The following is a 12473-nucleotide window of genomic DNA, read 5'->3' as shown; positions in this document are numbered from 1 at the left end:
GACAGAAAAGAAAATTGGCATTCAACACTATTGTTGACCTTTGGAGGATCTATCACAATGTGATGATGATGAGATTGGAAAGGGGGAGGGGTGCTTAAGAACAATAGGAAATTCTAAGGATAGGATTATAAAATGCCTTCAGCTACTAGGCAATCCTACAGTCCGGTTGATCTGGTTCAGACTATCAACATTGATTACAAAGAGGGAGAGTCGAGGGAAGATACAGGTAAGTTGTACACGAGTTTTTCTTGATCAGGTCTAAATCCTCAATGCTGAAACTTATAAATTCTGAATGCATGTTAAATATGCTGCAGTGATGCCATTTTACAATGAGCACTTAGCTTCTGTAAGTCCTTTTTGACTACGATTAATCTTTATTTTATAATTTTGTTTAGCTTCTGTTCGACCAACGATACGGTCTTAATGTTGAAGGAATCGAGCTGAAGAGGGGCTAACACACACACACATATTATTATTATTTACAACTAAATTATTTACCCTCAATGAACAATTTAACTTAAATGATAAAACTACTTCTCTTGTAGTCTATGGTTGTTACAAGCATAAAAACATATATTTTTTTGTTGTGACGTTTTAATATCATCTTTATTCATCTTAAATAATAATAAAACAGACTGCTTGCTTCACAGTTAATTTGCTACATTCCAACAATGTAACATTGACAAGATCCATTGTATAACTGATCCCTTTTTAAGGACGTTCTTTTTATATAATCAAATATGTAATGTTTTAGTATCTGACACGTCGCAAGGGACATTCGATGTTGATTACTGGCTCTTATGAACAGACGAGCAAATATCCATAATTTATATTATAATACGATCGCAATTCGAGTATTTTTGTCCATAGTTTTTTCTGATACATTACGAAAATTTAACTACAAGAAATAATACTTAGAAGATGTAGCTAGAAAAGAAAAATGTGACCTAAGACCACCTGCAAGAAGAGAAGATAACTATATTCAGTTTTACAGGCTTTTCGAGAGCCTAGGGCCAGTTCACGCGTGGTCAGTGCATCGAGTTCATTGCCGTTGCAGCAACTGAGGTTTCTGATTTCGAGTTCCGGGAAGTATGTCTTTTCGGATGTTGTTTTCATCAATGTTATCTCATCGTCGCATTAGCAAATTCAGGCAGAATAGCAACGCTAAATAACGAACATACACCTTTTTAACTTTAATTTTGGTATCCTCACTAATGTAATATATTTTTGATCACAATATCAACACTCAGATTGAAGAAAGTGCAATCAGTTTTCATACAGGAAATGCCATTCCAACGCTTCGGTATATAAAAAGACAACTAAAGTGTTATATGACCGGAAATAATTCATGTTGCCAAGGACATCTTCCATATTTCTTTTCTGAACAGTTCGCAAATGCATATTGTCATTATACTTCCTATTTGCCTGACCGGAAATGTAAGCGATGATGACGCAATCATTCTGAAAGAGCACAACGGTGGCATGCATCACGGTGCTATATAAAAAATTCATTTCACTTGGAAATTGTTTTTTTTTAAAAAAAAATAATCTTAAGGACGTAAGGGTAACATAAGGGAAAATGTTTGTTTTTTTGCACTGTTTACTTAACTGGGATAAACAAAATTCGACCAACAGTTTAAAGGGGCATCCGAAATTCTGTACGATGTGCCTGCCTGATCCCTTTGATAAACACTACAGTTAAAGAACTAAAAAATCATGATTTTGATGTTTCCATAATTATGTATCAATTAGTAATACACATATTTGTTCAAACAAATAGCTATTTTATTCACAAAAGTTTGTGTTTTAAATTTAATTAATTCTTTTGGTGCCCGACAGGCATAACCCCTCAAGTCACGTAAGAACAAGGGTTGACAACGTTACACAATATAAGATATATATATTTTTTTATTTGGATTTTTCATATTTAGCGTCGCATTCCGGTTCCTGTTGGCTAATCCCGTCGATGGGGATGAATGGTGAATAGGTGGCACTGATGAAGCAACATTTACCCGTGCAAAATCCGAGACTGGACCATAGGATCTTCTGTGACGATTACGTGAGTCTACCACTCAACCCTCTCGTCCACCTCTGTTGCTTTCGTGAAGTGTGCGAACTTCCTTTGATACATACATTTGTTATGAAACCATGAAGTGCATTTTGGTCCATAGACAGTTATTGTGTTAATTTCTAGCAAAGAAGGTGAAAAGTTATGCATTTGACACATATCGCACGATCCGGCCCATCTTAAACTGATCAAAGCGTTCACATAGTGAACGTTGTAATTCTATGATTTATAGCCACCCCAATTACGTAGTGCTAACATCGTTGCCTTGTTATCAAGGAGTCCCTGCTTCGATACCCGGCACATAGCGGTTTGAATACCACTTTAAACCGTAGATCCAGTCCCGATTAGCCTTTCTGTGCATAATGAGGACTTAGAAACAAACTATAACAAACATATAATTTAGACTTTGGACTAGAAAAAACAATGCATCCCTAAATTCTGAATGTTAAAATATTTCATCTTGTGTACTAGGTGTGTGCATTTTGGGAGAACGGCAGTTATACAAGGTAACTTTCTCGGAATGTGTGTGACTTGTGGTTTTTAAACTAACCAATCTTGTATTGTTCTTGTTCTTGCAGATCATCAGCCAACGCTAGTGAACATTGCATCCAAAAGCACTTTACTGGGAAGTCTTTCGCCGGTGAAAGAAGATGAAAACTGGACAGATGGCGTGGGCCAGCAAGGTATTGTTGCCGTTATTGTTTCTTGCAATTTGCAATTTCAAACAATCTCAGGAAAGCTTTGTTGAGGAGGCGGAACCTCTGCACAGAATGAGAAGAGTCAACAACTATAAAATCGTGGACACTGATTGGGAAAGGTCTCTTCTGGATGGATCCACAGCTGACCAATGGATAGACGGCCTGACAACGGAGGAATGGTCGGATGATATAAAGCTCCACAAAAAATCAATTAGTGTGCGCTCTGCTGAAATGCCGGAGGTGAGCAGATGTGGTCAATAAATTTATTTATTTTGATGGTAGTAATGTGCAGTAGTGTGCGCAAGATTTTCCAAGGGAGTATTACGTATACTATTTCAAGTAGCCAATACATGTTTATGGCTCTTTGCCTACTTTTGAAGTTCTTTTTTTTTTACACTCCTGCCGTTGTATCTCCTGGTGGCCAATTACAGCGCAAAAAGGTTATTTTGACAAAATCCCGTTTCCCTGCTGACTGCTTTGGGGAGGGGAATTTTTAAAGTTGCCGCTTCTTGCCCGAGTAAGTATAATTATTTTTATCAATTCGGTAGATAATCACAGAGATCATCAATACACATTGAAATTTTTTGCAAGATATTCCACAGCTGTCTTTTATCTATATTCTTTTTACTTCGTGTTAAAATGAAACCTTAGTCAATTTTGGCTTACTATACGTTCATGCTTAGCATGATAATCTAATTTAATGTTTAATAAAATATCGACACATCAGAGTTAATTGCCAATGTAAGATTCATGTCTCTCTCTTTTTGTACAAAATTACGTAAGTTAAAATCTCGTTTGCATAACTTTCTGTATACCGTGTAATCCTTAATTTGTTTTTACCATATGGATTGTTGTCTTGTATTAAAGGATACCAGATTTGATCCTCAGTGGAGACATATTACATAAATATTCAAATTTCATCTTAAAACTGTAGGCCCAATCCTGATTAGGCTACCTGAGCATAAAATGAACTTAAAACGAACTTTCACATGTAATTTTTTTAAAAAAGAATTAAATGTTAATATTAAACTATTAAAATTTTCATAAGAAATAAAAACTTTACTATTCTTAATATGTGTGCGAAACTACTTGTGCTACTACAAGGGGGACTTAGATCCCAAGGTAACTTATAATTGGTAATGGAAAATAGCAGGATTTTGATTGAATAATACAGTAAAAACTGCATATCCCGGAACCTCTATAAGTAGTATTGATGTGAGATAACGTCTGTTGCTATTTAATATTCGCAATTTAATTTGCACGTACTTAGAAGTCATTTGCACGGGTTTTAATTAATTCGCATGTACTTAGAATTCATTTGCATGTACTTAGAATACTTTACATTTATGTATTTGCATATTTATAACTTTTTATGAATATATAATTATTTATTTTATGAAAAATATGTATATAGAAGGTAATTAGAGGTACTAAACGCTATGCATATGGTTTTATATTCATTACTGCAAAGTATGTAATGTATGAAACTATAATAATTAATGTTTATAATATTGAAAATAAGTTTTCTATGGTTTATGAACTGCTATGAACGGTGGTAATGGGTGTAGGTACAGGTCCAATTACGATTGGGGACGCTCCCGGTACTCGAACCCGCGATATGTAATATTATTAATTAGTACTATGCAGTAATTTCATCATGTTATGAAACACGGTGGTCTCAGACGCCAGACAGAATACTGTCTCCGAATCTCGACTCGGCTCTGATGCCAGACAGAGAGAATGAATTAATATTCCGCCCAGGTAGACGAGAAAGGAATTTGGGGAGTGTGCGTTCAAGGTCAAATGACGTCAGAACGTCACAACAAAGAAGGAATCTGATTCACCAATCAGAGAACGCGTCGGTAGGTTTTCAGAACCGGTTTTTTTTCCAAGGTTAACCAGTACGCAAGAACAGGGGAAAGCTATGCAATAGTGTAGGGCAGGGGAGGGATTGAACCAGACAACAAAGGATGTCTGGAAATGAAATGCGCAGCAAGGGTCAAATCTCTGAAGCTATGCGTCGCTTGTAGAACTGGTTTCAGCCGCCAATTAATATTCCGCTCAGGGTTGCCCCAAGGCACAGGACGCTTTAGCGAAGGTTTTAGGGTAGAAAGCTTGCATGTTAGAACAGGTTTCTGTCTAACTAAGCCAAGGTTACCGAGAACACAAGAAAAAAGGATTTTGGATACCGAATTAGATTGGAGCGAGAACTTTATTTTGAACAAGGAGAACGAAGCGTAAGGGTTTATTATCTGTACTAGGAAGAAGGGAGAGCTATCAGGGACTGGGCCTACAGTTTTCACTATTTGCTTTTATAACGGGGTAACGAACCTAGGACCTTTTGATTATTGATTTAGGTAGTAAATTTATGTTACTGTGTGCTATTTAATTTAATTTTGAGTTTATTTTTTTACCAAACTTTGACTTTATGTCAAACATTTTCACAGCTTATCCTTATTTTTACAAAAATAACACTATTTGTACTATTCACGCAACATTTTTTATTAAGTTTTGGACTCACAAAGATATTTTTACAACTGTTTAACTTATTATTTTACAATTTTATACCTATTTTTAACCTAAATAACACTATTTGTACTATTCAGGCAACATTTTTTATTAAATTTTGGACTCGCAAAGACATTTTTTCAACTTTTAATTTATTATTTTACAATTTTATGTTAATTTTTTACCAAAATAACACTATTTATACAACATTTTTTATTAAATTTTGGACTCACAAAGATATTTTTACAACTTTTTAACTTATTATTTTACAATTTTATACCTGTTTTTAACCTAAATAACACTATTTGTACTATTCAGGCAACAATTTTTATTAAATTTTGGACTCACAAAGACATTTTTTCAACTTTTAACTTATTATTTTACAATTTGATATTAATTTTTTACAAAAATAACACTATTTGTACTATTCAGGAAAGACTTTTAGTTACATTTTCGACACACAAAGTGTGTGTTCTCAACTTCTATCTGTTTATTTCACAAGTCTAGGCTTATTTTTACCAAAATAACACAATTCAATCTGTTCAGGAAAGACTTGTAGTTACATTTTCGACACACAAAGTGTTTGTTCTCAACTTCTATTTGTTTATTTCACAAGTTTAGGCTTATTATTACTCAAATAACACAATTTCATCTATTCAGGATATTTTGTATTTACAAAGAGATTTTTTCAACTTTTAATTTATTATTTACAAGTTTATGCCTATTTTTTACTCAAATAACACAATTCTATTTGTTTAGGAAAGACTTTTAGTTATATTTTCGACACACAAAGTGTGAGTTTTTATTTTTTATCTGTTTATTTTACAAGTTTAGCCTAATATTTACTCAAATAACACGACTTGAACGTGTTTTTTATTACATTTTGGACACACACACACACACACACACACACACACACACACATACACACACAGATATATTTTCCAAGTTTACAGGATTATTCTCTAGTTTACTCAAATAACACAATTTAGATGTGTTTTGAATTAAATTTTGTACACATGAAGTGTGTTTCGTCAAGTTTTACCCTTTTATTTTACAAGTTTAGGCTTAATATTACTCAAATAACACAATTTAATCCAGTCAGGTAGGATTTGTTATTTTATTTTGGATGCACAAAGAGATGTTTTCAACTTTTTTACTGATTATTTGCAGGGTATGTATTAATTTTTATTTATTTTGTTTTGTATCATATATACATTTACAAATTTTTAACTTAGAGTTTAGTATTTATTTAAATATTTTCGAAAACACTAAAGGAAAAGTACTTTTAGCTAAAATGTAAGCCACAGAATATATTATTATTATTATTATTAGGGTTTACTGATTTCCAATATGCTATTTTTGGTTCTGTATTTCTATATGTATTTATTTAGGTCAGGTTACGCCTGCTACGTAGGAAAGTTTGTTTATTTTAGAGTTTGCTAAGTATTTTGTTACTTTTATACTAGGTAAAGTTTTCTAAATATATCAGGTAGGGCTCCATCCATATACTTTTGTTTTTGCTGTTTGGAGATGTGATCAGCATCACTCTCCATCTGCTTTTTATTTTATGTACCCTAATATTATTTTGAGGCTTAGTGAATTCTAGAGCCTATTTATGCAGGAGAGAGGGCTTGAAAATTCTGATCTCAGATAACCCACAACTTTTTGTCAGAGTTTTTTAAAGGATATTTTATATTTATTATGTGCCACTAGAATATCAAAGCTTGCTTAATTTTTATGTCTGTAACGCTGTTATTGTATTTCTAGCTAAGGCTTACTGGATAAGGTACACGAAATGTTTATCATTTCGACTATTTATTTTTATACGAGGCCAAATGTTTAGTTTAACGAAAATTATTGTGTGTCTATAAAGACTGAAATTCCTTTACCGATGGGTCCATAACTGGACGCTTACCAACATTGTTTCTTTTTTTTTTTTTTTAATATAACTATTTATCAATATATTGACAATTCACAGGACAAGACGAAGTTCTCAGACGACTGACTATATGGACCATAGGTCCACTTGCTAAACTTTTTTCTATGCTAGAAGAATAATTTAGCCTTATAGCCTTTTTCAAGGTATTTTTGAAGTATTACTGGTTTTTGGGTGCATCAACATTTGGGTTATTTCCATTTGGTTTATTATACGAGGCTACAATCACTATCTGAACACTGAAATTCTCTGATTGAAACTAAAAGCTTAGGCTGTAACTAGAGACTTAGTATGTATATCGACAATTTATAGGACAACACGAACTTTACAAAGGATTATAGGTGACGTAGGCCCACACGCCAGAGCTTGGTTAACCTGCAAGAAGCATTTACAGCTAATATTACGAGGAAATGAGGTTGATTTTTTACTGTTTCACAAGAATGCTACCTTTTATACACCCAATATTTGCTTTTTCAAGTAACTACATGTACCAGAAGCACTTACAGGTCAACTCTAACTAGACTTCGACTTATTCTATATCAGGTGCTAAATTTATAAAGAACTATGATTGTGTATATTTCTGAGGAAGTACGCAAAAGCAGATTACCCGATTAAAGTATCTGAAAAACAGATTTTTCTATGCAAGTATATTTTTATTGACTGGATTATTTAACAGATCAAACAGGAAGACTGCAAAATTCATTAAACGTAGTTCTATAGTATAGGTGGTTTCAGAGATATAAAAAGAACAAATATAAGATTTCGCTTTTTTTGCTTCTGAGGCTAATCGCGACGCTAAGGGTAAATGGCGAGGAAATGTAACGGAGGAGAAACAGTCCCAAAAGTTATGGGCTGCATGTAAGTTAATACCACAGAGATATTACAGTAGGTGTAGGTTCTTCCACCAGAACATTTCTATCATAATAATACTGGTTATGCTGTACTGTTAGCTAAAGATGCTGATATTTGAGAAACTTAATAGCTTATTTGCAAAATTTTAGATAAATAATAATCTGTTAGACTGTAAACATATTTTATATCCATTCTGCAAAAGATCCGATGACAAAATTTAAAAATTGTTATCTCCCAGACAGGGACTCGAACCCTGGACAGATAGGTTAAAAGCCTAACGCTATACCAACTAAGCTATCTGGGCACAAGGTATTCTTTTTTGAAAAGTTAGTTATGTTAAGAAATATATTGAAACACTTGAGAACACTTTTGGTCTGGTTCGACAGACAAGGAGACAACATTTCTAAATGTTTACAGACTGGGTGTATTTTTCCACTATAGAGGCCTTCACTATATGTAATTCGAAACGCTAAAGTTCAGCTAGCTTCCAAAATTGAGGTAAAGATTGTGTTTGGCGAGATTAACAAGTTACAATTATATCCAGTTACGGACAAATAAAGCTAAAACTCTTAGATTTACTGTACTAGCCAAGTTTTAGTAACATTTTCTTCACTTTAGTACAAATACCAAAGAAATAGGTATATTTTATTTATAATTTGACAAAATGTACTAGTATTTAATTCACAAAGTTAGGTAAAAAACAGTATTTTTTAAAAATATTGTTACTGCCTTCAAATTTTATGTTATTTAGCCACTAACAACTGATTTACACTGTTTGACATCCTTTAAATAGCAAAAGAAGGAATTATTTGTTTAGTATTTTTACTACTTTATATTTATTTAAGAAAACAATTCTACAGTTTAACTTCATTTTAACAAATTGTTACTAATTTATATATCAAAGTTATGTTATTTAGAGTGTATGAAGGCGTATAAAGTTAATATTTGTACTTATCAGTTCAACTAACAATTATATTTTACACACAAAAGATAATGTTTACAGTTAAATTACTTGAATCAGAGAATAATATTTTACAGTAATTGATTCATTCAGCACTAGTCAGTACTTTTATGTTTCAGAAAGTTTTCTTAATTTTCTATTACGCATGCTATTTTGGGCTATTTTTAAAATGTATTTCTAAGGCAAACTGGTTTAATTTTCTGCTTATAATGCAAAGTTGACATAGTTTACGCACAATGCTTTGTACATTTGTTATATTCTCTACTTACAATCCAAATATTATGCTTATTTAATGTATAACTAACTAACTCTCTAGTCTTCTTAAACCCGAATGTTCTTGGCTGCAGCAACACATGCCTTTCATCTGTCCTTGTCCTGAGCAAGATCTATATACTCCTTTCCTTCCCTACCAATTTCCTTTAGGTCCATCTCTACATTATCCCTCCATCTTTGTTTTGGTCTTCCTATTGGTCTTTTACCATCAGGTTTCCCAACAAAAATCCTGTATACTATTTTTTCCTCTCCCATTCGTACCACATGATCTACACACCTAAGTCTTCTTGATTTAATCATTCTAATACTATCTGGACATGAATACAAATTATGTACTTCTAAATTATGTAATCTTCTCTACTCATCTGTCTCCTCATCTGTTTTAGGCCCAAGTATTTTCCTAAGTATTTTATTTTCAAATATTCTCAATTTATGTTCCTTTTTCAATGTAAGGGATCAAGTTTATTTACTGTATTTAACTTTTATTTTTTGTAATTAACAAAAATTAAAAGCTTATACTGTAGTTATTAGATCTTTTTCTATCAGCTTATTTTGAAATTAATATTATTAGGTATAGTCATTGATTTATAACTATATTGCTTTTTATCCATTTATCTAAGAATACACACAGACAAACACATCTGTTCACACTTTTATGTACATAGATATGCCTTTTTTCAATATTTTAGTATGAAGATTGCACTTTAGCTATTTAAGCAAGTGTAGGAAAGGTAGGATTTCTGAGAATTTGTTGCAGGATTTTGTTGTCCAAGTATAGATGAGAACTGAGCTGGGAGACTGCTTTGAACCTTTTCATGAGAGTTTGCATGTGAACTGTATGCAAATTGAGCACTATTGACTGTGCATGCTTCTAAGTTTTGCTGTTATTTTACATCAAGTCTGTGAGACTGTAGTCAGTTTTCCCTCTTCAAGTAGTTTTTATTGATTGTATTTGTATATGTTTTGGGGACGAGGCAGTTTGTTGTAGAATATTTTTACCTGATTGTTTTGAGATATTGAGTGTCTGCTGTTTTACTTGTAATTATTTTCCTTCTTGTGTTGTGTATTTGACTATATTTTGTCCAAGTTTGTAATATTTAGAATAATTGTTATTGACTTGTAGATGTAGGGAGTAATAATCCTTTGCAAGATGCTCTATACTTTAGTCTGAACATTATTCTTAGTGTTCACTTTTGAAGCCTTAGTATTCTGGTAGTATTATTAATGTAGAGGTAAATTATGCTGAAATGTAGGCATTTTTCTGATAAATTATACTCACTTAGTTGTTTCAGCAGGTAGAAGTTGCATGATGGTTTACTGCTGATTATGTTAATTTGCTCTTCTTATGTACTACGTATGATGTAGCTTACTTGAGTAATTGGAATTTTCTACTGAAAAAAGGATTGCTTGTCTATTTTATTCCTATGTTGTTGAGTTTGTCCATAAGCAAGCCATGTTTTTACTCTATCCTATGCCTTGAAAGAATCTAGATATATTGTGTTTGCAGTTTTATGTTTCTCTAAGGTTTCAGCTATGTAGTTTTTTAAACTGTGCTATGGGTGTGACTATTGATTTCTCTTTCTGGATGCCATGTTGGTTTCTGTGTATTCCTCTTGCTGCTTGAATCTGACTTAGGTTGTTTGCTTTTCTTCTTTGATCTTTATTTGTTTATTTGTTCAGTATTTTTTATTTTTTAATATTTTTTTACATAAAAAATTCAAAGAACATTGTTAAAGTCAAAGCGTGTTAAAATTCAATTTTTCAAAGTTAAAGTTTTAAAAATACAATTTTCTAAAATTAAAAGTTATAATAGTATATTTTTGTTAGTAGAAGTTTTTATACTAGGGCAAATTATTTTGTTGTTAATGTAAAATTTGTTAGTTAATGTAAAATTAAAGTAATTGAAAATCAATTTTTCAAAGTTAAAGTTTTAAAAATACAATTTTCTAAAATTAAAAGTTATAATAGTTCATTTTTGTTAGTAGAAGTTATTATACTAGAGTAAATTCTTTTGTTGTTAAAATAAAATATGTTAGTTAATGTAAAATTAAAGTAATTAAAATTCAAAGAAATAAAAAATACTGAACAAATAAACAAATAAAGATCAAAGAAGAAAAGCAAACAACCTAAGTCAGATTCAAGCAGCAAGAGGAATACACAGAAACCAACATGGCATCCAGAAAGAGAAATCAATAGTCACACCCATAGCACAGTTTAAAAAACTACATAGCTGAAACCTTAGAGAAACATAAAACTGCAAACACAATATATCTAGATTCTTTCAAGGCATAGGATAGAGTAAAAACATGGCTTGCTTATGGACAAACTCAACAACATAGGAATAAAATAGACAAGCAATCCTTTTTTCAGTAGAAAATTCCAATTACTCAAGTAAGCTACATCATACGTAGTACATAAGAAGAGCAAATTAACATAATCAGCAGTAAACCATCATGCAACTTCTACCTGCTGAAACAACTAAGTGAGTATAATTTATCAGAAAAATGCCTACATTTCAGCATAATTTACCTCTACATTAATAATACTACCAGAATACTAAGGCTTCAAAAGTGAACACTAAGAATAATGTTCAGACTAAAGTATAGAGCATCTTGCAAAGGATTATTACTCCCTACATCTACAAGTCAATAACAATTATTCTAAATATTACAAACTTGGACAAAATATAGTCAAATACACAACACAAGAAGGAAAATAATTACAAGTAAAACAGCAGACACTCAATATCTCAAAACAATCAGGTAAAAATATTCTACAACAAACTGCCTCGTCCCCAAAACATATACAAATACAATCAATAAAAACTACTTGAAGAGGGAAAACTGACTACAGTCTCACAGACTTGATGTAAAATAACAGCAAAACTTAGAAGCATGCACAGTCAATAGTGCTCAATTTGCATACAGTTCACATGCAAACTCTCATGAAAAGGTTCAAAGCAGTCTCCCAGCTCAGTTCTCATCTATACTTGGACAACAAAATCCTGCAACAAATTCTCAGAAATCCTACCTTTCCTACACTTGCTTAAATAGCTAAAGTGCAATCTTCATACTAAAATATTGAAAAAAGGCATATCTATGTACATAAAAGTGTGAACAGATGTGTTTGTCTGTGTGTATTCTTAGATAAATGGATAAAAAAGCAATATAGTTA

The 12473-nt window shown here is 32.1% G+C and overlaps 1 protein-coding gene across 1 annotated transcript in view; it reads left to right on the top strand.

The window, feature by feature from the left end:
* Nucleotides 1-2649: 2649 nt before the first annotated feature.
* LOC145986690 (aminopeptidase N-like) overlaps nucleotides 2650-12473 on the top strand; it is a 120197-nt gene continuing 110373 nt past the window's right edge. Inside the window, exon 1 of the mRNA XM_083121003.1 lies at nucleotides 2650-3006. Coding sequence (XP_082977129.1) covers nucleotides 2719-3006 — 288 coding nt within the window. The 5' untranslated portion in view covers nucleotides 2650-2718. The remainder of the gene's footprint in view (nucleotides 3007-12473) is intronic.

Source organism: Lepisma saccharinum, chromosome 4 (assembly GCF_977018435.1).
Source record: "Lepisma saccharinum chromosome 4, izLepSacc3.1, whole genome shotgun sequence".
Classification (NCBI taxonomy): domain Eukaryota; kingdom Metazoa; phylum Arthropoda; class Insecta; order Zygentoma; family Lepismatidae; genus Lepisma; species Lepisma saccharinum.
This window is presented reverse-complemented; position numbering and strand designations above follow the sequence as displayed.